We start from the raw sequence: 27,445 nt of genomic DNA, 5'->3' as shown, positions 1-27,445 counted from the left end.
CACCCCACTTCAACCTTGCTAAAATCCCAACCACTGTCATCCTCATTTTCATCATACCTGGCACCCCACTGCAACCTTATTAACACCCAACCCCCTGTCATCCTCATTACACCTGGTAACCCACTGATACCTCAATAACACCACACCACCTGTCATCCTCATCTTCATCACACCTGGCAAGTTTGAAACCCACTGACACATTCCTAATACACTACACCCTGTCATCCTGATCCCCCTATAACCCACTGCCAGCTTCCAAACACCTGCATTTAGAAAGCAGCTTATTTCAATGTTGAGAGGACAAGGGGCTCTTCCCCACAAACTTTTGGTGGGGGGTAACATGGTCTGTGGATGGGGGCATACTGAAATTTGGAACACTATGTTAACAATGAAGATGCCACCCCAGGTGAATGATTAAGTGTTACTAAAGCCACAACAGTAAAATCAGTCTGTATATGCAGTAAAGCTCTAAGGGGTTATCCTCTGCATTGTGTTAAAAGGCTGGTCCTATCTTCACTGATCATTTCCTTCATTCGATGATTCCAAAAAAATAACCTAAAATGTAATCTCTATAGAGTCAGGCTGCACAGTTTTATGTGTATAGTTAGAGAGCTTTTTTTTCTTGGGAGGGTACATGTGATCAGCACAGGCTCAATCAGCATTCTCCAGACATGTTCAGACAGAGAATAAAGGGTCTTGAAGCCTGATAGGACAATCGTGGGAGAAATGAAAACTCCTCCTACAATCTATCAGCACTCACTGATACAAGTCACAAGATTGCTCTAATTGCTATATACAGCTGATGAAAAAATGTATTCATCAGTTTAAATTTACTAAAATAATTACATTTCCATGCTCTGTGTACTGTGGGAGACCAGATATAGTAAATGCAGGCTCCTGGGTTTAATAACACTTTAAGCTACAAAAAAAATCCCCTGTATGGCCTAAGTCTAATGATCTGACTACCAGCAAGTCTCTCAGTAACCAGAGATTTACACCAATCAGCCATAAACTTATGTTGAGTGAACAACATTAACTACTGGGTCCTTACTTAAGTCCTGGGTTTAGTAAAATTTTAAGTGGAGTATTATATAAATCCTGCATAATAATAATAATAATAATAATAATAATAATGATAATAGAAGAAGAATGGTTGCCCCTGCCATGCTCATCTCAGCAGATGACCTAAAAAGGTGTCTGAAACAAATGCTGCTAATTAGCCCAATCAGATTAGAATCTTGAACTCTGAATGGGAGTAAACTGGTCCTGTCCATGCTTAACAGCCGTAGAAACAATTATTATTAATATTATTATTAATAATAATAGTGGCCAGTTCTAGCCTGAAGCAAGAAATTATAGACGTTTTAAAGTGGTTGTAAATGCTTATACAGCTGCAAGAAAAAGTAGGTGAACCCTTTGGAATGATATGGATTTCTGCACAAATTGGTCATAAAATGCGATCTGATCCTCATCTAAGTCACAACAATAGACAATCACAGTCTGCTTAAACTAATAACACACAAAGAATGAAATGTTGCCATGGTTTTATTGAACACACCATGTAAACACTCACAGTGCAGGTGGAAAAAGTATGTGAACCTCTAGACTAATGACATCTCCAAGAGCTAATTGGAGTGAGATGTCAGCCAACTGGAGTCCAATTAATGAGATGAGATTGGAGGTGTTGGTTACAGCTGCCCTGCCCTATAAAAAACACACACCAGTTCTGGGTTTGCTTTTCACAAGAAGCATTGCCTGATGTGAATGATGCCTCGCACAAAAAAGCTCTCAGAAGACCTACGATTAAGAATTGTTGACTTGCATAAAGCTGGAAAGGGTTATAAAAGTATCTCCAAAAGCCTTGCTGTTCATCAGTCCATGGTAAGACAAATTGTCTATAAATGGAGAAAGTTCAGCACTGCCGCTACTCTCCCTACGAGTGGCCGTCCTGTAAAGATGACTGCAAGAGCACCGCGCAGACTGCTCAATGAGGTGAAGAAGAATCCTAGAGTGTCAGCTAAAGACTTAAAAAAGTCACTGGCAAATGCTAACATCGCTGTTAGCGAATCTACAATACGTAAAACACTAAACAAGAATGGATTTCATGGGAGGATACCACAGAGGAAGCCACTGCTGTCCAAACAAAACATTGCAGCACGTTTACAGTTTGCACAAGAGCACCTGGATGTTCCACAGCAGTACTGGCAAAATATTCTGTGGACAGATGAAATCAAAGTTGAGTTGTTTGGAAGAAACACACAACACTATGTGTGGCGAAAAAGAGGCACAGCACACCAACATCAAAACCTCATCCCAACTGTAAAGTATGGTGGTGGGGGCATCATGGTTTGGGGCTGCTTTGCTGCGTCAGGGCCTGGACGGATAGCTATCATCAAAGGAAAAATTAATTCCTAAGTTTATCAAGACATTTTGCAGGAGAACTTAAGGCCATCTGTCTACCAGCTGAAGCTCAAAAGAAGATGGGTGTTGCAACAGGACAATGACCCAAAGCATAGAAGTAAATCAACAACAGAATGGCTTAAACAGAAGAAAATACGCCTTCTGAAGTGGCCCAGTCAGAGTACTGACCTCAACCCGATTGAGATGCTGTGGCATGACCTCAAGAAAGCGATTCACACCAGACATCCCAAGAATATTGCTGAACTGAAACAGTTCTGTAAAGAGGAATGGTCAAGAATTACTCCTGATCGTTGTGCACGTCTGATCTGCAACTACAGGAAATGTTTGGTTGAAGTTATTGCTGCCAAAGGAGGTTCAATCAGTTATTAAATCCAAGGGTTCACATACTTTTTCCACCTGCACTGTGAATGTTTACATGGTGTGTTCAATAAAAACATGGCAATATTTCAGTCTTTGTGTGTTATTAGTAGCAGACTGTGATTGTCTATTGTTGTGACTTAGATGATGATCAGATCACATTTTATTACCAATTTGTGCAGAAATCCATATCATTCCAAAGGGTTCACATACTTTTTCTTGCAGCTGTATATACCCAGCGAAGTGACTGGCCTTTGGTGATACCCAGGGATTAAACAAATCCTCCTACATAAATTGTACTACTGCAGCCGTTCAAAATCCAGGATTTATATAGCTTGTCTGAGATTTCAGAAAAAAGGAGAGGGGGGGCAATTTTGAAGCTACACTTTGTAAAAGCTGAATAGAGGGAAGGAACACCCCCCCCCCCTCTATCCCTCCTTATGGGGCTCCTTCCCCATCATTTTTTTTAATTCTTGGTGTCAGGAAAACTTGTCAGAAGTGACTCATGTAGAAAGTAGAGGGGTGAGGCAGCATATAGAAATGACACTTAGTGCTCTGGATTGATTTGAGTACATGCTATAGAAGGATGTGCTTTGTTCATATTTCATAACAGAAGTTTACAACCACTTTATTTTTTCATGTGCAGAGAACAGATGCAATTTGGTAAGATGTACAAGTTGTTTAATCTACAGTCATTAAATGATATCACATTCATTTTCTCGGGGAGCAATATCTGGAAATAACATCAGCATAACCCTCCTTTTCTTCCTGAAATAAAGAATACAGAGGCTGTGCTTCCAGAATAGTAATACCAGTGAACTAGAAGTGGTTGCAGCTAACTGGTTACCCTTTAAGTATGAAGGTAAAATTTTTCAATAAATTATGATAAATTATGATAAAATAGATAAAAAGCCAATAGGTTGGAGAGTGCTTCTGCTGTGCAGCTGTGTGCTACTCTTCATATGGTCAAACCATTAGAACCTAACACATTAGACAAATAAACATTATTGTATGCGTTACTCCCTTTTTTTTTAAGCGCTTTTAAAAGCTGTGTATTTTTTATTAAAAATAATAAACTTGTTATACTTACCTGCTCTGTGCAATAGTATTGCACAGAGCGGTGGCTTACCCCCTTCTTTTTATTTTTAGTTCCCCCATAGCAAGTTGGCTGCTGATGGGGCACTCGAATGGGTGCGCTCCTGTCTTTAGGTGTGCCCCCCTGCCCCCCCCCCCATTTGATTGACCATTGGCCACTGGCTCCTGCCTCTGTGCCCTATACATACAGGAAGATGTGAGAGAAGACCTTCAGATGGGCACAATGCTGGATTGATACAAGACTCAGGTAAGTATTTAAGGGGAGAGCTGGTATTGGACGTATTTTTTGTCTTATTGCAGAGAATGTATTAAGGTAAAACACCTTTCGTCTTTAGAACCACTTGAGGCTTCATGTACATGGGACATTGGAAAACCTCTCCTGAATGCTGGAACTTGACAGCTAGTAACCGGCGGTTAAAAACGTCAGTTTTGCCACGTTTAAATGCCGCGTTTATGCGCGTTAAGTGGCGTTTGCATTTAGAAGCGTTTTTGCATTGTAACATGGTCAGAAATGGATCCCCATTGAGAACACCTATAAACAAAATGCTTACAAATGCGAGTTACCGTGTTTAGACGCATTTGCGTGCTGTTACAAGCACTTGGCGTTCAAATGCCAATAAACTTCCGTCTGAATTAGTTTTTTTGCTTTAAAAAAAAAATGCCACTAAATTTAACTGCCTCTAAACAACTATAAATGTCTCAGTGTACATGGACAGATAGGATAACATAGAGGAGAGTTCAGGGGCTGCTGAAAAAAAACGCCCAACTGCTCCAAAACGTCCGTTTCTCAGCAGCAGTGTACATGAGGCCTTAATGTTTGCAAGTGAACAAAACTGAAATTTAAAAAAACCTACTTTATATTTGTATTTTGTCAGTGACACAAATTTTACCATATTTATGTAGGCAATAAAACGTAGCATTTTCTGAATAGATGACTATCCCGGTATATTTTTGCATTTTGAATCAAATTCAGATGATTACAAATTAAAAAAGATAGCAGACATAAATAAAACAAATGTCTGCTAGGTCTAATTTGTCAAACTCTCACAGTCTTCAAGATAAACTGGTTTGTTTTTTATGATCATTCACACATTCAAACATGACATATTACACCATATCCAAGGAACTATTCTGCTACATTTCACATGGAGTTTTATGGCTTAGCTAGGGAAGGAAATTAAACTCATACCGGCTAACTTTATACAGTTATTGCTCTGTATAATTAATTATCTGAAAACTTAAAGGGAACTTGTCTCAAGGTAAGAAGCCTCAGAAGCTGCAACTCTGACTTCTCGGCTGCATACTAATGCTGAGTCAATTTTAAAAGGGATATATCTTGGGTTTTTCACTTCAATTTTTAAAGGATCATTTTGCCTAAACCAGTGGTGTCCAAACTTTTTTCAAAGAGGGCCAGACTTGTTGAAGTTAACATGCGTGAGGGCCGACCATTTTGCCTGACATTTAAAATTAAATACAATCATCAGCGCAGTGCCCACGAATGCAGCCTCGCCAGCGCAGTGTCCTTAAATGCAGCCTCGCCAGCGCAGTGCCCATATATGCAGCCTCACCAGCGCAGTGCCCATATATGCAGCCTCGCCAGCGCAGTGCCCATAATTGCAGCCTCGCCAGCGCAGTGCCCATATATGCAGCCTCACCAGCGCAGTGCTCATATATGCAGCCTCGCCAGTGCAGTGCCCATAATTGTAGCCTTGCCAGCGCAGTGCCCATATATGCAGCCTCGCCAGTGCAATGCCCATAATTGCAGCCTCGCCAGTGAAGTGTCCACACATGCAGCCTCACCAGCGCAGTGCACATAATTGCAGCATTGCCTGCGCAGTGCCCATAATTGCAGCCTCGCCTGCGCAGTGCCCATAATTGCAGCCTCGCCAGTGCCATTGACACTATCCGAATCACTTTTTAAAAAGCCCAGGAAGCAGCGCCGAGAGGTAGAAGGGGGCGGGCGGGGCAGAGGAGAAGGAAGGATGCGCTGTCATCGGAAGACCCGAAGCCTATGATAGAGGTCAGCATAGGAGGCGGGACTTACAACACGTATACATATATATACATATATATATATATATATACATACATATATATATATATATATATATATATATATATATATATATATATATGTATATATGTATATGAAATACAAAGCATCAGTGCTTTATGGATAAAATCACACTTACTTAGACAGGCAGTAGAAGAGATGACACCTCCTCGGTCAGCTCCACACAGCTTCTACAGGTGGCTGTGCGGTGAAGGAGAGAGGGAATGCAGATTTCAAATTCCTTCTGCACTCCCGCGCAGTCGTGGGCGGCGCCAGGCACATAGAACAGAGCGGGGGGAGGATCAGGACCCGGCGGGACTCGGGAGAAGCCGCGCTGCAGAGGGAGACCAGAGGCCCTGCCCCCGAGCCATCGCAACGGCATTGGGGCGGGGATGTGCAATGTCTCAGAGAGAGACATTGATCAGCGGTGTCTCTGGGGGCCATATGAAAGTAAAGGAAGGGCCACAACTGGCCCGCGGGCCGGACTTTGGACATGACTGGCCTAAACCCTTGAATCTAGGCTACCTCCACAGTAAAAATACCCGAAGTGGTTTCTGCTCTCATGGTCCCTGTTGTTTGGGAAATTGTGCATATGTGCACCAAGACTGGCCATATAGAATAATGACTGCCTCTGTCTTATAAAGAAACAAGAACAAAATGGAATATATTGTGGCTTAAGTCCTTAGATGTGCTGGCTGTAAATGTCCTCATACTATCTGACTATGAGAATGTAGGACCACTGTGTCTCCCTTTCAAGTGGCTTTGGGATATCAGCCTGTGGGTGGTGGTAGTCAGTGGATTCTGTGTCATCATTCTAGAAAAGGTACCATATTATAAGTTAATGATAATGTACAGAGCATAGTCGTATTCTAGCAATATCTTGGGTGTCAGGGATACCCCCAGGTATCATTTCAAAGGGAAAAGATGCTGTGTTTTCAGTCCACAAGAGAGGGTGCAGTAATAAACTGCGTCATCAGTGGTACTAGCCATAATTCTTGTAGTGAAAGGCTTGCTCATGGTAGGTGGACCAAAAGAATGTGCCACATCCCTAAATAACAATACAAAGGAGTATTCCCCTGGGTTTGGGATTTTTAAGGCACAAAATTATGAATGATTCAAAGATCTATGCAAAAAATTATAACATTTATTAAAGTGATAAACATATAAGTATAAACATATTAAAAAGCATTACAGGCAATGTGTGATCATCAAGAATACAACCATAACCGTGAGGTGACTATAACCAGTACCCAATATATTTCGGGAAGTCAGTTCCCTTCTTCAGGGGTGGTTTCAAAACGGAGAAGTGTTATGGTTAGTCTTGTGATAAAACGTAAAGCCTGTAGGGTGATTAAAAAACAAGCTGGTCTGCCACACATGTGAGTCCACCGTCCTAGATATTTGTGTATCCCATAGGTCAAGAACGACCAATATACTGGATTATATCATGGAATCTTGTTGTAGGTCTCCTGTCTCCCAGCAAATGTGGCTACCTGAAGTCCCAAAAGGAGGCCGAGGCACCAGAAGGTAGACAATATGCACCAACTGTATAGTTTTGGACAGCGGGTAGCACATATTAGGATCCACCAGCGTGGTCGAAAATATCTTTTCGACCACGCTGGTGGATCCTCATATGTGCTACCCGCTGTCTAAAACTATACAGTTGGTCCATATTGTCTACCTTCTGGTGCCTCGGCCTCCTTTTGGGACTTCAGGTGGCCACATTTGCTGGGAGACAGGAGACCTACAATAAGATCCTTTCCATGATATAATCCAGTATATTGGTCGTTCTTGACCTATGGGATACACAAATATCTAGGACGGTGGACTCACATGTGTGGCAGACCAGCTTGTTTTTTTAATCACCCTACAGGCTTTACGTTTTATCACAAGACTAACCATAACACTTCTCCGTTTTGAAACCACCCCTGAAGAAGGGAACTGACTTCCCGAAATATATTGGGTACTGGTTATAGTCACCTCACGGTTATGGTTGTATTCTTGATGATCACACATTGCCTGTAATGCTTTTTAATATGTTTATACTTATATGTTTATCACTTTAATAAATGTTATAATTTTTTGCATAGATCTTTGAATCATTCATAATTTTGTGCCTTAAAAATCCCAAACCCAGGGGAATACTCCTTTGTATAATTCTTGTAGTGGGGCACTGGTTTGTGCACACCATTTTTGTGTAGACTAACAATGTAATATAACTCTTTCAAATACCAGTGGATCACTCAAATGTAGTATGGAATAGTTTCTCAACCAGGGTTCCTCCTGAGGTTGCTAGGGATTCCTTGAGCAGACAGCAGTGGTGGAATGATTTTCCCTCCTACACCTAAAATGAATGCAATTACCCACAAATAATCAATGTAAGGTGTTATTTTATCACTGACGACTAATGTTAGAGAATGCCGCCATTGCCCTGCACATCAGATGAAGAGAGGACAGCATTTTCCCAGGCAATTTAGTGGACCAGATCTGAGAGAGTGAGCCACTGGGTCACGGGTACCTGAGGACAGCAGACTGCCAAGGGATATGGATTGGAGTCCAGGGTGGGTGAGCTGAACCATCTCTGCTTGCGTAAAAATTAACATAGTTAACGCAATAAAGGCTGCTCCTTATTTAGCAGCCCACTAGCTATTCATTCTGCACTCTCAAAAAGGACAGCTATACATGTACCACCTTACAGAAGGGTCCCAATGAAAGCCTGCTAACATTGACATTTAGGCGCCAAGTACATATCCCTTAATCTAGAACGCATTCGCTCACCCACTGTTGGGGCTGTATGCATAGTGTGCAAACAAGGACCCTTTTTGTTTTTTTGGGTTAGTGAATGATGCTACTTCAACCCTGTTGCACAGGTTATGACTTGGTTGAATGTTGCTATAGTTCAGTTGATCGCCATCTTATGGTTTAGTGTTCACTTTGCCTAGTACAGCATCTTTGAATCGGTTTGCTTGCTTATTTAATAGTTTATTCATTGTTTAACTGCATTGTCTTATTATATGCATTTAATATACCACCAGTTGCTTGTTGGCTATTTAATGTGCACTGTTATAGAGTGGTAGCTTACTAACGCTTAACCACCTCTGGACTGGAATGTTTTACCCCTTAATGATCAGGCCATTTTTGCGATACATCACTGTGTTACTTTAACTGACAATTGCGCGGTCATGCAACACTGTTCCCAAAAAAAAAAAAACTGATGTCTTTTTTTTCCCCACAAATAGAGCTTTCTTTTGGTGGTATTTGATAACCTCTAGGTTGTTTTTTTTTGTGACAATCAAAGAAAAACAAAAAAAAAAATATATATATATATATATATATATATATTACTTTCTGCTACATAACACAGCCAATAAAAAAATAAAAAAATTCAATTTTAAGTTACTATTTTAGGTTTATTTAGGTGTAAGCAGCCTCCAACCTACAACCAGGTGTGTCAGTGGGGACAGAGCAACTTTAGGAGTCGTGGCAGAACAGAGAACCCATCCTCGCCAGCGGCTCCTGTGGGGTAAGTGCTACACTTATATTAGCATTTTTTCATGTGCAAAAGGTTTGATGTCAAGCAAGGCAATTGAAACACCAACTTACATCATTCTACAAAGGAGTGATATGTTTATCTGGTTCTATTAAACATTCTGAATATTACGAAGAATTGCAACATTGCATTATCTGGTATATAATTTTAATTTGAAATATTTTACATAATTTTTGCCTTTAGTTTGATGCTTAGAGAAAAAAAATAATGGCCTTTCCAAATAATGAAAATAGTATGCCAAGTTTGTTTGACATAAAATTCTGGCCTAAAAAGCCAAATAACTCATAACTGTGGTATTTGCATGCAAGACTGTGTACTTGTAGCAGGAAACAACAAGACCGGCTCAGTTCTCATGTGTAAGTCATTGTTGGAATATTGAATTAACATTTTATTTGAAGTGAGTGGCTGAGTTCAAAACAATTAAATGCTCCTTTTACATGGAGAATTAAAGTCCCACTTATATAGCTTATCTTTATAAAACAATGTAATACATTTAAAAAGAACAAATTTAAAGCAGCCTAACATTTGGTATAAATAATGTTAATATTAAAGACCAATTTAACCACTTCTGGACCGAAAGGTTTTACCCCCTTAATGACCAGGCTATTTTTTGCGATACGGCACTGCGTTACTTTAACTGACAATTGCGCGGTTGTTCGACGCTGTACCCAAATAAAATTGATGTCCTTTTTTCCCCATAAATAGAGCTTTCTTTGGATGGTATTTAATTACCTCTGCAGTTTTCATTTTTTGCGCTATAAACAAAAAAATAGCGACAATTTAAAAAAAAAATATATATATTTTTTACTTTCTGCTATAAAACACAGATTTGATTTAGAAAATTCGAATTTTCATCAGTTTAAGTCAATATGTATTCTGCTACCTATTTTTGAAAAAAAAAAAAAAAAAATCCCAATAAGTGTATATTAATTGGTTTGCACAAAAGTTATAACATCTACAAATAATGCAATATACTTTTATGGAATTTTTATTTATTTATTTCTTTCTTTTACAAGTAATGGCGGCGATCAGCGATTTTTAGTGGGACTGCGCTATTGCAGCGGACAAATTGGACATCTAACAAACTTTTGACACTTTTTGGGGACCGGTGATACTAATTGAGTGATCAGTGCTAAAAAAAAAAAAAAAGCATTGACACTGCAATAATGATACTGGCAGGGAAGGGGTTAACAGAGGTGATCAAAGGGTTACATTTGTCCCTAGGGGATGCTTTCTAACTGTGTGGGGGTTGCACTCATTGGGGGAAGACAAAGATTTCCATCTTGTCCCCTTGCAGAACGGCGATCTGCCTTGTTTACAAAGCTGGTCTGGCACACACAGATGCAATGTGCCCACTATATCTTGGTTCAATCTGCATGCCAGGGTCGTAATGATGATCTTACTCATCTCCATCACCTATCAAGCTTTTATTGCTGCCTGCTTCATTAAATTGTGATAGGTGCAGACATTTGTGACGGGCAAGTAGTGGTACTTCATGCCGACAATTCCTACCCATCATTTGTGTACTGCTTGGTTCTCCACTCACAAAACCTGCCCTGAGAGACTCTCCAGCTGTGTCACATATGCTGCCCGCTAGCCATGCAGCACCTTTCCAGCAGCCACCAAAGAAATACTCTGTTCACTGAAGGTGCAGGCAGAAACATCCTCAGGCCACAAGAAAGGTGTCACATGTCATGTGGAAGGCAACATGTTTGACAGCTCTGACCTAGAGAAAACCATAAAAACAAAGGGAAAACATAAAAGCTCCATACAGGACCTAGGCCACATTTATAATGGTGATGCCATACATAGTTTTGTAAAATTCCTTTAAGCATTTATTAACATTCATTTTCATGGTAGATAAACTATGTAGTTTACAGAGGAATTATCTGGCCATTTAAATTGAATATAATATGCAGACATATGGTTAACTGTGCTAGAGAGGTGTCAGAAAAAAAAACAAAGGCAAAGCGGAATGATAAAGAACATAAGATCACCAGTTGTAAAATAATAAATATATTGTACTGTTAAAGGTTGTTAAGCAAACTAGTTCCTAAAAAAAACAGGTAGTAGTCTGAAACCAGAGGAATGGAATTGTCGGGGACTTCCAAAGCTTTGTCATGCAGACATAAACTATTACAGGCAAAATCTATAAATTCTGGAACAGAAGTTCAACTGTAGTAGGTTGAGGCAACAAGAAAAATCTATGTTTACAAATTTTTTAAAAGTGATTCTAAAGCATAGTTTTTTTTATTTTATTTTAAAGAATAAAAAAGTTATACCTACCTGCCGACACTCTTGCCCCATTTTTTTCATGAGCGTTTCCTCAGCAAGCTGGCTGCTGGGAGGGCACCTGTACGGCAGCCCTCCTGAGCCGGGCTTTGTGCATTCATAGACACACACAACATTCGGTATATACTTACCTATTATACTAGCCTTTTTTCAGGTTGCTCTAGGCTGGTCACCAGCCAGTGGTGGCTGCAGGGGAGAGGAGAGAGCTCTCCAACAACAGCTAGTAAAGCCTGAAGTGGTGACATCACCCATAGGCTTCAATGGTCCATCTGATGTCAGTGCTCCCTCCTTCTGCCATGCTTGCTGACACAAGGGAGCCGGATCACAAGACCAGACAGGAGCTGCCTGAAAATAGGTTATATTATACATCTTTCTTATACAGGTTAATTAGCATATTATGAGGGGAAGGGGACCTTTTTAAGGCTAGTTAGATGTAAGCTGGGACTCTACTTTAAGCAAGAAAGTTGTCCATAACAATAAGTCACAGACAATAGCTAAATATGGCTGTAGGTATATATGCATATATATATATATATATATATATATATACTGTATATATATATATAAATATTTTACTATATCTTTTGTGAGTACACCCCTAAGATAAAATGTCCAAATTGGGTCCAAAGGGTAAAAAACCCTCTTGGGTATGGAGTTCACCAGAGCTTCACAGGTTGCCACTTGAGCCCTCCTCCACTTCTGCATGATGATATCACGGAGCTGGTGGATGTTAGAGACCTTGAGCTCCTCCATCATCCCTTTGAGGATGCCCCACAGATGCTCAATATGGTTTAGGTCTGGAGACATGCTTGGCCAGCCCATCACCTTTACCCTCAGCTTCTTTCGCAAGGCAGTGGTCATCTTGGAGGTGTGTTGGGGTCGTTATCATGTCCGAAGGGAGGGGATCATGCTCTGCTTCAGTATGTCACAGTAAATTTCGGTATTTATGGTTCCCTTAATGAACTGCAGCTCTCCAGTGCCGGCAGCACTCACAAAGCCCCAGACCATAACACTCCCACCACCATGCTTGCCTGTAGGCAAGATACACTTGTCTTTGTACTCCTCACCTGGTTGCCGCCACACACGCTTGATGATTCTGAACCAAATACGTTTATCTTGGTCTCATTAGACAACAGGACATAGTTCCAGTAATCCATGTCCTTAGTCTGCTTGTCTTCAGCAAACTGTTTGCGGGCTTTCTTGTGCATCATCTTCAAAAGAGGCATCCTTCTGGGAGGACAGCCATGTAGACCAAATTGATGCAGTGTGCGGCGTATGGTCTGAGCACTGACAGGCTGACCCCCCACCCCTTCATCCTCTGCAGCAATGCTCGCAGCACTCATACATATATTTCCCAAAGACAACCTCTGGATATGACGCTGAGCACGTGCACTCAACTTCTTTGGTTGACCATGGTGAGGCCTGTCCTTAGTGGAACCTATCCTGTTAAACCGCTGTATGGTCTTGGCCACCATGCTGCAGCTCAGTTTCAGGGTCTTGGCAATCTTCTTATAGCCTAGGCCATCTTCATGTAGAGCAACAATTCTTTTTTTCAGATCCTCAGAAAGTTCTTTGCCATGAGGAGCCATGTTGAACTTCCAGTGATCAGTATGAGAGAGTGAGAGCGATAACACCAAATTTAACACATTTGCTCCCCATTCACACCTGAGACCTTGTAACACTAACGAGTCACATGACACCAGGGAGGGAAAATGGCTAATTGGGCCCAATTTGGACATTTTAACTTAGGGGTGTACTCACTTTTGTTGCCAGCGGTTTAGACATTAATGGCTGTGTGTTGAGTTATTTTGAGAGGACAGCAAATTTACACTGTTATACAAGCCGTACACTCACTACTTTACAATGTAGCAAAGTGTAATTTCTTCAATGTTGTCACATGAAAATATATAATAAAATATTTACAAAACATATGAGGGGTGAACTCACTTTTGTGAGATACTGTATATATTAACACCTCTACTGTTCCAGAAGCAAGTGTGCATGCAAATGTTTGTGGGCTTCCTGTACACCTTATCCCATATACGGGCTATTTTCTCTGCTCAGAGTAGTAAAGTCCTGTTGCCTTAAAGCACAAGGCTATTCTTTATGGCCGTGCAGCACATTGCTTTCTTGTTATATGGATACTCTTTGACATGGCAGCATGTCTAGTAAATGACAGAAATCCAGTGCTAGCCTGATATAATGCATGAATGAAGAGATGGTTTAGTTGTACAGCAAAGTCTTTTGATATCCTATTGCTTCCATTAATGTTGGTTTGGATTTCGATCTCTAGCTGTATTTTCTTATCACATAGGTTTATATAGTCCGCAACTACGAAACAATATCAACCATTAAAATTATACTACACTGAGATACTACACTATATATCTGCATCATTAGGTAGTAAAATAATTGTGTTTTTTTGCTTGCATATAATTGAAAATTAACCATGTTTATTGTTCATAATTATTACTCACAACTGAACCAAATAAAAGAGATGAAAGTTGAATAAAAACAAGCTATTCAACCATAAACCATTACTTGTCTCTGTATTAGGAAGGTCTGCAGGTTTTTACTATAAGAAAGCAAAGGAAGATCTACAGCTCCCTCCATCCATATCAAAATATTCCAGCTCCATAGGAAGACATCCTGAACAGCTTTAAAAAAAAAGGTCACGGGAGGAAGGAAAATATTTTGGTTCCTTTATAAATACTACTTGAAATAAAAGGTTCAGGCTCGGTTCACACTTATGCGATGCGGGAAGGCTGCGAATTCATAGCCTGTTCCCGCATCGCAAACGCACCTCTGGCAGTTCACACTGCCATATGCGATACGCTGGGGGTGTCAATGTAATCTTAACGACACCCCCAGTTTGATCGCATATCGCAGTGCGATCTTATAGTTCGCACAGGATTGGATCGCACAAGTGTGAACCACTGTGCGATCCGATCCTGATGCGGCTCAAAAAAAGGGTTCTGTGCGACTTTACTGCGGGTGCAGTGCAAATTTAGCCATACAAATTGTATGGCTGAATTCGCACCGCACACCCGATCGCATGTAATGAAGGAGCAGTGCGCTCCGACATTACATGCGATCGCCGCAGCCGCACATATGTGAACCGGCACTCAATGTGAAATAAAATGTTAAAAAATGTGTAAAAACGGGCAAAATAGTATGACCTAACATACACGCAAATAATTATTTTTAATAAACACATAGTACTGGAACATGTTTTGGATTTTTTTTCAAAAATGAACAAACTCCATCTGCTTTAGTTGATGTAAATACACATTAATTATACAATGTTGTTTATAAGCAATCATTTTGATTTTAACAGGTTCATTTACAAATGCATGCAGTAATGCCATCATTCCATGGAGGATATCTAGTAGGAGCTACACCCTTCATTTTATTGTTTTTTTTTTCCTCTGGCTGCAAAGACCTCAACCTGACTCACAGAGTAAGCATTCTCCTCACTGACTTACTGTGGGATCCTTGCCAGCCATCTTGCACTCTTCAACTTTGTGTGGTGTAGCCGGCCAGAAAACCTAGTTTGAAAAAAGAAAAAAAGAAGATCGATATAATAATAATCTAACAACAGCATAGATACATTATTTCACTTTAGTATCACCAGTATATTTTTATAACAGCTGGTAAGTTAAAAACACTAAAAATCCTCATCACAGGATTCTTTCTATCTTTATATTAATGTAGACACCTTGAATTGTTGTAAAATGTGATTGTTAAGTATTTTAATGCTAAAACAGCAATTAAATAAAAAAAGAAATGGCTAGCAGATGTTCAACAGCAAAGTTAGAATCCACACAATATACAGTAGGATGAAATACAAGCTTGTGCTATTAAACCCAGTCTCAATGCTGAGAAATCCTGAAATCAGAGTGGCATACAAATATGTTTACAAAGAACACGCTGATAGGAGAGATGAGGGAGCAGATGGCTGGCCTCATCAGCCTCTTTCTGCTCTTTTAATTACCTGTCAATAGCCTGGGGGGTAAAAACAGAACATTATGGGGAGATTTACTAAAACTGGTGCACTCAGAGTCTAGTGCAACTGTGCATGGTAGCCAATCAGCTTCTAAATTCAGCTTGTTCGATTAAAGTGGTAGTAAACCCTGGTAGGCCAGCTATACCTACAGGTAAGCCTACAATAAGGCTTACTTGTAGGTTCTGTGAATATCTCGTAAACTTGCTATGTTTAGGAGATATTTAGAGTGTATGCAGCCGGTGACGTCACCTGCACATGCACTCTGAAGGTCTGGCATACAGTACAGAGCCTGTACCATGAATGGCGGCTCCTGCGCGCATGCGCGGGTGTAATATCACAGCGTCCCTGGCTACTCATGTAGCCGGAGGCCATGAACCTAGAAGGAAGACCAGGGGAAGATGTCAGCCCTCTCAGTGGTGACAGAACGGTGCTGGAGGGCTTTGTTCTGAGGTAAGTTTCTCATAATGTGCTAGTATGGAATGCATACTAGCACATTATGACACTGCGTTGCAGGGAATATTTTTTTTTTATTTTCCACCAACTGCGGTTTACTACTGCTTTAAGCTTTGACAATAAAACCTAAAAGCTGATTGGTTTCTATGCAGAGCTGCACCAGATTGTGTGTGCACCCGTTTTGGTAAACCTCCCCCTATGTACAGTATTATGTACTAGGCATATAGTCTACAACACGAACAGAAGTTTCATCAACCTGGCTGTACTGTGTGGCAGGACTTTCTAAATTTCACAACTGATTGAGAGAAATACAAATATTTTAGGTGTAAAACAGCCCTTATACATGTATTTAAATTTGGTATTCAACTGTTTACCTGTATTTTTGCTTTATATCTTTACAGATACATTTGTTTATCTGTATTTGTGAATACCAAACATGCCACAAATGATACAACTAGAATACCCCTAGGAGGAGAGCCATGAGGGTTCTCTCATCCATGTGCTTGTGTTTTGAGAAGATGATCTATTTTCTGAGCATTTTGGTCTGGGTAGGGTGGATATTCCCTCATTCCCTCATGGTCGCAGGCCCCTCTGACTAGGGGAAAAAAAGTACACATACACTACATTACCAAAAGTATTGGGACACCTGCCTTTACACGCCCATGAACTTTAATGGCATCCCAGTCTTAGTCCGTGGGATTCAATATTGAGTTGCCCGCCCATTTGCAACTATAACACCTTTAACTTCTCTGGGAAGGCTGTCCACAAGGTTTAGGAGTGTGTCCAAATCATTTGGTGGAGGGGAGATTATAGTGTTGGGTTGTTTTTCAGGGGTTGGGCTTGGCCCCTTAGTTCCAGTGAAGGGAACTCTTAAGGCGTCAGCATACCAAGACATTTTGGGTAATTTCATGCGCCCAACTTTATGGGAACAGTTTGGGGTTGGCTTTTTCTGTTCCAAAAAGATTGCGCATCAGTGCACAAAGCAAGGTCCATAAAGACATGGATGAACGAGTTTGGGTTGGAGGAACTTGAATTGCCTGATCTCAACCCGACAGAACACCTTCGGGCGGAGACTGCGAGCCAGGCTTCTCATCCAACATCAGTGCCTGACCTCACAAATGCGCTCCTGGAAGAATGGTCAAACATTTCCATGGACACACTCCTAAACCTTGTGGACAGATTTCCCAGAAGAGTTGAAGCTGTTATAGCTGCAAAGGGTGGGTCAACTCAATATTGAACCCTACAGACTAAGACTGGGATGCCATTAAAGTTCATGTGCGTGTAAAGGCAGGTGTCCCAATACTTTTGGTTATATAGTGTATGTATGGTGCTGGGGTGGTCCAATCTGTATCAAATCTCAAACTTGACAGAATGACAGGTAAACTATTGTGATTGCTTGTATAATATATTGTATACATCTCTGTGATAAGGAGAACTTTCATTGCACTGAAGCATTTGTTATATCTCTTAAAATTATTACTCGAATACTTTTATATGGTCAACAAATGGAAATGCTTCTTGAAAATATAAGGCTACAAAACATAAATGGTGATATTATTATGGCCCCTTTCACAGGAAAGGTTAGAATTGCGGAAAGAGGAACTTATTTACCGCAACTAAATGCAGACAATGCATCCCTATGGCCCCGTTCACACACTGCGTTTAGCAACGTTTTCATAACATACAGTTTGGTGCATTTAAGAAAAATACAGTTGACAGCATCCAGGTGCGATGTACCGCAGCTATCTGTATATAAATGCAGTTAATCGCAGTACAAATCAAAAATGAGTAAACAGTTACGATACAAAATGCAAGAATTTACTACCACAGCTAAACGCAGCCGCATGTAAAAGCAAGTAATCGCACATAATCGCAATGTAAAATGTGAATAATCTTTGTGCCAGGAGTGTTGGAATTTCAAAATAACAAAACATGCTTTTACCAGGGGCACAAAAACCGCCTGTGTGATAGGGGCCTATATCTGCACAACACACATACTGTATAAATAATGTGCTATCTGTATAACACACCTACCATGTAAATATGACTAATGTCATACAAAGAGTGCTTATATCTTTAAATCTTTAGTGTAAAACAGTTCTCAAGTGTATTTCTACAGGTCCCTAACCTTGACAGTACATGCTGCTACTCACCTTTTTACTGGATTAGTGTGCTACACCACAATGTTTAAGACATAACTACTTCTTCCTGGCAGCCCTGTGTTTATTATCATAAATTTATTCTGCTTCATATCCTTTGATATTAGCAGTAATATCGAGCTATTGACCCAATAAAACAAAGTCATCTGAGGACAACGCTGAGGCCAGTTAGTAATCAGAATCAATAGGATGTTTACCGTTTTTTTTTTTTTAATGGTTTAAACAATTCCAGAAGATGACTGCTGAGGATCCATGTTACTCTACATGTGTGGTTACGGTGCAATCAGAAGTAAATGAAACCATACATTCTTTTAGGAATAGTTAGGCTATTTTTCCCTTTTACACTATGGGGTTGATTTACTAAACACAAATAGACTGTACACTGCACAAGTGCAGTTGCATTATGCAAAGTGCATTTGCTCCAGAGCTTAGTAAATAAGGCAAAACTTCCCTTTGCAAAGAATATCCAATCACATGCAAGACAAATAAAAAACAGCATTTTTGCTTGCACGTGATTGGATGATGGAAGTCAGCAGACCCTCATTTACGAAGCTCTGTAACAACAGCACTACTGTACTATTGCCCACACAGAACCAAGCTGTGTACTTCAAACAGCAGAAGTTAAAGCAAATTGGCCAAAATATTTGAACCCAATCAACACTTTAGATTATCGTGCATGATTTGTTTTCATTACCATGTATGGTATATAACTTCACATATGTGTCAGCACAGTTACATGTTGTGAACACTTGACTCTTCTTCCACATGCTCAACAAAAAAGGCAGTAAAACTAAAAGGCAAAACTTTTTTTTTTCTTTTGAAAAAAAAAAAAAAATGAGGAAGAGGAGGGTTATAACATCTGTCAGTTTTTTTTTTTTTTCACCGTCTGTTTTCCATTGGAGAGATTTTCTATTACATCCTGTCCCATAGCCACAACTGGTAGTAAGAGGACATCCACCCAAAGTAGTCACCATAACAAAAATGTCCCTATAGGAAGTTTTCCCTCTATTTCTGTTCTGCTGAACACTCAAAGTTTTTTTTTCAATTTCACTTTTGGTGAAAACAGTCACCAGGACAAATAGATATGGTAAGTCTAAGGCCCCTTTCACACAGGCGGACCGTTCAGATCCGCCTGTTCGTTTTTTTGGCGGATCTGAACGGTCCCCCCATGCATTCCTATGGGGCGTTGGATGTCAGCGGAGACATGTCCGCTGACACCTGACCCGATCCGTCAAATCTGGATGGATGGAAACCCTATTTTCCATCCGTCCAGCGGATCGGATGAGAACGGACCGACAGTCCATTCCCATCCGATTTCCCCCATAGAGATGCATGGGGAACTGAGAGCTGTGTCTACGCACACAGCGCGGAGACACAGCTGTCTTCCTCCTGCTCAGCGGGGGATCGGCGGCTCGATCCACCGCTGAGAAAAACGGAATCCGTCCGACGGACGGATAGTGTGAAAGGGGCCTAAGGAAAAAAGGTTGGGACTTTGAATGAGGTGCGTGAGAACAACCGGCCCTAAGTAAACAATACTTACCGACCAGTCTGCTAACAAACCGAATCAACCTATCCAACAATGTACATTAAAAACAGGGGTTTAGTTAGCATGTGTTTGCAAATGTGTGTTATCTAAACCCCTGTTTTTAATGTACATTGTTGGATAGGTTGATTCGGTTTGTTAGCAGACTGGTCGGTAAGTATTGTTTACTTAGGGCCGGTTGTTCTCATGCACCTCATTCAAAGTCCTAACCATTTTTCCTTAACTTCCATCACAGGGATGGAGACGCATTGCTTTACCCGGCTTGTGTCTCAACTAAAGTCCCAAACCGCCTTTACTTTACAATAGATATGGTGAGTCTTCCTAATGGAGACATGGACAGCAGTATAAACTTGTTCTAATTCTCTTTACCATCTAAAACTTGGAAAAAGGTTTGCCTTCAGTTCTACTTTAACTTCAGCTCACCACAAAGATGCCCTGGTCATGTATTTTATTTTTTAGAGACTGTATGCGACACCATGATCAAAATTATGAGGAACCACACTAATTAGTTCTTGAATTCTAGAGACAGGTTGCTCTTGGACAGTGAGGGCTCAAAACTAAGCGCACACACAAGAAGGTACTCCTATCTGTGAAGAAAAACATAGATTACTGTTCTTTTAGCTTGGGATATATGTAAAATAAATGTTATTCTACATACTATGGTGTCAAGATATCGATTTCGGTATAAAGTGTCTCAATTTCAGGCTATTATCCCCTTGAAAGATTTCCTACCACTGATCAATTTTACATAGCTGTAGAAAATGTTCTTTAATGCTTGTATTAAAACACCTGTCTCTGCCTTGTGTCTTTACATTTCACCTAATCTTCCTTATGAAAAACTGTTCTGCAGCTGGCCAATTTTTGCACATCTACCGTATATCTTAGAGTTTAATAGAAATCGGCCAGTGGCAGGATGGTTCTACATCAGTGAGAACAAAGAAGCCCTCATCCAACCACTGCCCTATGTCTATCTGCCGGTCAATGCAAGCTCATTACCATTTGAAGAAAAAACAGACGACATAGTTAAACTACCCCAAAAATACTTTTTTTCAAAAGCTGAAATTAATCAGATTGGGCTGTTACTGCTGTTATAAGCCATTTTTTTTTTTTTGTGAAAGGAAAAAAATAAATTCCAGAGCTAAATATGAGCCGACAAAGTATGCTGTTGCTGTACTAAAAAGACCCTCTTCCCGCACCACAGCATTTAAAAAAAATGTTGGTATTGGTGCAAATCCTCTATGGCAGTGCCTAGCTTTCTATGCCTTTTTTTAATAGCTTGGCTATTAGCCTCAAAAATGGCCAGAGCTGACTAACAATATATAAATATTTGCATATCCTTACCAAGCAGTAAATGAGCTTTACACAAGCCCTGTCTGAGCTCTGTACTTGACACTGTGGAGAAATTCATAGTTAGGCCTCATGCCGCAGATCACGGGATAGGAATGAAAGTAGGGTACCCTTGAGAAAGTCATGAGGTGTGTGACGCAACGCGTCGGGAGGAGCCGGGTGACGTCACTTCCATGTCTACGGCCGTGACCAGAAGTTCTACTTTCATTCCTATCCCGCGATCTGCGGTGGAGCATCTATTTGATTTTATATGTAAGTCACTACTTTTTATTTAAATAAACGTTTTAATATACTGCACAATGAGCCCCCTTCTATTATTTACCTTTATGACGGAATACTTTGAGTGAATATCCATGGGGCCAATCTACATCGTTCTATCTGCTGTGTGAGCAAGTCTTATCAGGAGACCAACTTTAATGCCTATCCCTTTGAGTGTCTGTGATTGAGAGTTGTCAGAAGACACATTCTCTCTACCACGCCTGTTTATCATTTGGCTAAGGTGAGCGGCCATTCTATATCAGCACTTGGATTCACTGTGAATTTGACCACACCGACGACCACCTTGAAGCTGAGTGTACTTGGTGTCACTCACATCACTTCCACAGAGTCGCGATTTTTATTGCAAATTTGCACTATTATTGAAATGGACTGTTTTTTGATTTAAGCACTTTCATTTTGTGCACCTTAAATGTCACTTATATGATTATTTTATATTAGCTACTCAATATTTATTCATTTTCACTATTGCACTTTATAATTGCTGATTTGCATTTGTTTGCACATTATATCCACCAACACTTCTTTTTAGCTGTCACAGATTTATTTATTGATTTTATTATATGTGTCATTTAGCACTATGGATGTTTGATATATTATTTTATTGTTTTACAACTATTTTACTTCACCATTCACATATTTGGGTTATCATCTTGTTTAGAGACATTTTACGCCATTTGAACCTTCTTTTTTCCCATAGGCTAGACACTTGATATAGTTAGGATTATATGAATATAGCGCCGGTTCATTTTTTTTATGCATCTATTCAGTATGTGGTGACACTACTAGGATTGGCAGCTTATTCTATCAATATTTGTATTTATTTATTCACCATTTCCATCCTTGCTTCAGTGGCAGCGCATTAGGCCTCTTTTCCTTGATCACTTTAAGCTTTGATTTTAATTGCAGTGTACTTCTAACACGGGGTTGATTTACTAAAACCGAAGAGTGCAAAATCTGCTGCAGCTTTGCATAGAAACCAATCAGCTTCTAACCTCAGCTAGTTCAATTAAGCTTTGACAAAAATACTCTCCACTTTTAGTAAATCAACCCCATAATGTACAAAGCATTTGAGGAAAAAAAAATTCAGAAAATGCAACACGCAATTTGGAATTTCATTTTTCTAAAAAGGTCATCTATATTTTGCTACCGTCCTGCAGATCTACTGAAGATCTCGGTTGCAATGTCAGGCTCCTGCAGACATGTTCTCCAGCTTTGTGCCCATAGCTCCATATGGACTTTCTGTTAAAAAAATTATAGGAAGTGTAAATTAACTACAAGGGTGCTCATCAGTGCCCTTGCAGTGGATTAAGAACTAAAACCAATCTGCTACAGTGGTAGACAGAATTTGAACTTTTCTCATTCATAGATCCCTGAGCTCTGCAAAGCCGAACCAGTTCTGAAATCTGACAGCGGGTGTGGGGAGAGAAGGCCCCGCCCACTGTCATGGAGATGGGGGGTTGGGGGAGAGCGGGGCAGGAGATGGAGCATGTTATATGATAGACCCTAACATTAAAGGAACACTTTGAAAACACATCAGATCTCAATGAAGAAAAATATCATGCTGGATATCTATACTGATATGGACTGGGTAATGATTTAGGAACAAAAGAATGCCACATCGTTTGATGATGGGTATGAAAATGATCAACCTACAGAGGGTTGAATTCAAAGACCCTGAAAATCAAAGTGAAAAAATGATGAAGCAGGCTAGTCCATTTCTCAAAATGGTACTCATTAGTTTGTATGACCCCCATGTGCTTGTATGCATGCCTGACAACGTCGGGGCATGCTCCTAATGAAACAGCAGATGGTGTCCTGGGGCATATACTCCTAGATCAGGACCAGGGCAGCATCAAGCTCCTGAACAGACTGAGGTGCAACCTGGCGGCGTTGGATGGACAGAAACATAATATCCCAGAGGTATTCTACTAGATTTAGGTCAGGTGAGCATGGAGGCCATTCAATGGTATCAATTTCTTCATCCTTCAGGAACTGGCTGTATACTCTCACCACTTGAGGCCAGTCATTGTCAGGAGGAGCCCAGGACCCACTGCACCAGTGTAGAATCTGACAATGGGTCCAAGGATTTCATCCTGATACCTAATGGCAGTCCGAGTGCCATTGTCTAGCCTGTAGAGGTCTGTGCATCCCTCCATGGATATGCCTCCCCGGACCATCCCTGACCCACCACCAAACCAGTCATGCTAAATGATGTTACAGGCAGAATAACATTCTCCACGGCTTCTCCAGACCCTTTCATGCCTGTCACTTGTGCTCAAGATGAACTTGCTCTCATCTGTGAAAAGCACAGGGCGGCAGTGGCGGACCTGCCAAATCTGGTGCTCAATGGCAAATGCAAATCGAGCTCCACGGTGACGGGAAGTGAGCTCAGGGCCCACTAGAGGATGTCGGGCCCTCAGGCCACCCTCATGAAGTCTGTTTCTGATTACTTGGTCAGAGACATTCCCACCAGTGGCCTGCTGGAGGTAATTTTGTAGGGCTCTGGCAGCGCTCATCCTGTTCCTACTTGCACAAAGGAGCATATACTGGTCCTGCTGATTGGTTAAGGACCTTCTACGGCCCTGTCCAGCTCCCCTAGAGTAATTGCCTGTCTCCTGGAATCTCCTCCATGCTCTTGAGAGACACAGTAAACCTTCTGGCAATGGTAGGTATTGATGTGCCATCCTGGAGGAGTTGGACTGCCTGTGCAACCTCTATAGGATCCAGGTATCACCTCATGCTTCCAGTAGTGACACTGACCCAAGCCAAATGCAAAACTAGTGAAAAAAGGTCAGAAAAGATGAGTAGGGAAAAAATGTAATTTGCCTCCACCTGTAAAACCATTCCTGTTTTGGAGGTTGTCTCATTGTTGCCAATTCAGTGCACCTGTTTTTATTTTAATTAACATCAAAGCAGCTGAAACTGATTAACAACCCCCTCTCCTACCTAACTGACCAGATCAATATCCCAGGAGTTTAATTGAATTGATGCTATACTCTGATTAAAAAGTGCTGCTTTAATTTTTATGAGCAGTGTATATTGAGAAGTGAAATTTATATTATATGACAAACAACTTTGCACTTAAAAAGTAAGCCGATACAGTGCATTACTTAAAGTCTAACTAAAGGCAAAACATTTTGTGAAAGTAAAAGAAATGTGATTTGAACAGGAATGCTGTGTGATACCTCTTCAAAACAGCATGCGGTTCCTGCATCGCATCAGTATGAACCGCAACTGAAACTGGCCAGCTAGCTCAGTCTAAAAAGAACAGCCACATCTTTATATAATTAGGCCTAATTAGGCAATTTTCAAGAAACCCAGTAGTGCCGATATATCTCACTAAACACGTTTCCTCAGTCCTTCTCCACATAGTGAACTACATATAGAGGTATGTAATCTGCCAAAGAATTCACATTTCTGTCCATCCAGGTTTGAGATTTACACAGTTCTTTCACACAGCACACTCTTGTCTGGTAGGGCAGGAGATCCTTTTTTTCTCTGCTGTAGTTTAGCAGCACCTACAGGTCTTGTGCCTCTCCCAACCTGTAACTGTTAGTATAAAGAGAAGCAACCATCTGATCAACTCATCTCCATGTCACTCCTATCAGCATGCCCCTTGTTAGCGTATGAGCACTGTAGCACAACTGTTTTGTTCCTTTTACTTATTCTCCCTTTCATAGTCTGAGCTATGCTATTCAGAACTAGATCAAAATCACAAAAAAAAAATACACTTAAAGCAGTAGTAAGCTCAGACTTTTTTTTTTTTTTTTTATGGGCCCCTGCAGGTAATGCTATAATGTGATCGTATGCATCACCTGGTCTTCTTTGCATGTCAATGCTCTCCAGCTGTTTGGAAAAGTCGTGCCGTGATGACGTCACTCCCGAGCATGCGCACAGGAGTCATGATCGTGGCAATGTGCTCTCTGCATTCACGTGTTCTAAATGCAGAGAGCCTTGTGTATGAGCAGTGAAATCATCGCCTGGAGCCGACATGAATATCTCCTAGACCAGTGATGGCGAACATTGGCACCCCAGATGTTTTCGAACTACATTTCCCATGATGCTCAACTGCACTGCAGACTGCATGATCATCATGGGAAATGTAGTTCCAAAACACCTGGGGTGCCATGGTAAACATTTAGGGTGCCAAGGTCCGCTATCACTGTCCTAGACGGTGTACGAAGATATTTACAGTACTTACATTTAAGAACTAGGCAAGCTATACATGATTCGATTTTCTTTCCTTTCACCACGTGTGGAAGGAGAGAAAATTGCTGGATTTTCCTCCATGAACACATTCAGTGTTGATGGGGGAATTCCTCCTGCACCTGTATTGTGTTCTGCCGGCAGGGAGCCTTCCTACCCAGCAGAAAACAATGATTTATGCTAGCGGCTGTAGCTGCCGGCAGTAATTGCATGAAAAAAACCCAACAGGCAGGTTGTACCCAAGTGGATCTATGGATCAACGTAAGGCACAACCACCTGCTTATAGATGGATCAAATCTTGGCTGGTCCCTGCTGAACCGCCTGAGATTTGATCCATCTATGGCCAGTTTTAGTGTATAAGTTTACCTGTAGAAATTTTAAAATTGAGTTTACTACCACTTTAATTATTAATTAATACATCACTGTATTATTTTGTGTCAATCAAATGAATCAATGTATTATACTACTCCTGCTATTTGGATAATCATATAAATATATAAATTGCTCGTGGTGGGTTGCCTTCTCTGCTTGACTGTTTTTGTGGTTGCTCATCAAACATGTTGGAAATTGTTCGAAAACTGCTTTTGAATTTTGCCAACATTCATCCTTTATCTGGCCATAGACAAAAGATGACTGCTAGGAAAACGATGCTTAAAATAACTGTAAAATCCTCCTCCACTCATACATACTAATATAGAGCGTGCCCTGTATTTTATACTTTGTGTGTCATATCCTGGAAAATGAACACATCCTGCAGTGGGTTGAGGGAGTAGAAAACTTAAATACAATCAATCTTATCTTATTGACTTACGCTGAGAGGATCATGACTGATGTTGTTAATGTTCAGTGACAGAATGTGATCCTTGCTGCCCACATAGATTCGATCCTGGTCTTCATCCATTAACAGAATCCTGTAGTCCAGTGGGCTCTGTGATATAGTGAAATACTCAGATGTCTGTGTGTCCTTAAGTTCTGAAAAAAAGGAGAAGAAAAAGATTCCTCTGTAAATATTCCATGTGTATATTTATAATAGTCCTTCACAAAAAAGGTTGGATGTTTAGAGTTTCTTTAAATGAACATTTTCGAGAAGGCACAATAATCGGTAATACAGATGGCAAGCCAGTTAATATTTATTTAATTTTTGCATTTGAATACACTGTTTAGCAAACACACTGGTGTGAATTTAATGAAGTAATAAATTGTATCTAGACCCAAAACCAAAAAAGTAATATATTACAGCTCACCTTGGTGAGGTGGCTGCATTCATTTTCTTTTTTCAATATTCTTTTGCTTTATTTTCACCTGATAAATATGCAGAAAACACACTTCCTGCCCTTGGATGGCCATGTCACTCCTCCACTGAATCTATGGAGGGAGCTGTTTTTGTTACTTAGGCTGCTCTCCTGATATGGACTACAAACATGTCTGAATATATTTATATGCACTTCTAGCAACATCAACATTCTGTATTTGCTGGAAATGTTCTTAGTTAAAAAAAAAAAAAAACTAATGCCACCACACTTAAGAACTGTAAGCTGCAAAACACTGTATTTTTTGGGGGTTTAGTTATTTCATGAAAGCCTTGTGAGTTTCTTATACCTGGTAGTTTCTTATACCGGGTACATGCGACATATTCCAGTAGTTCTTGTTTGTGCCACTTGCAGAATGTATCACTATTGCTGTG

At 40.5% G+C, this 27,445-nt stretch overlaps 1 protein-coding gene across 1 annotated transcript in view; it reads right to left on the bottom strand.

Annotated features, from left to right (window-relative positions):
• Positions 1-27,445, bottom strand: part of SEMA3C (semaphorin 3C) — a 218,378-nt gene that overhangs the window by 65,114 nt on the left and 125,819 nt on the right. The window contains exons 3-4 of the mRNA XM_082256716.1: positions 26,573-26,733; positions 15,254-15,316 (exon numbers count right to left, since the gene is read on the bottom strand). Coding sequence (XP_082112842.1) covers positions 15,254-15,316; positions 26,573-26,733 — 224 coding nt within the window. The remainder of the gene's footprint in view (positions 1-15,253; positions 15,317-26,572; positions 26,734-27,445) is intronic.

Source organism: Pelophylax lessonae (assembly GCF_965119305.1).
Source record: "Pelophylax lessonae genome assembly, chromosome: 4".
Taxonomy (NCBI): domain Eukaryota; kingdom Metazoa; phylum Chordata; class Amphibia; order Anura; family Ranidae; genus Pelophylax; species Pelophylax lessonae.
The sequence above is the reverse complement of the archived record's forward strand: the minus strand, read 5'-3'. Positions and strand labels throughout refer to the sequence as shown.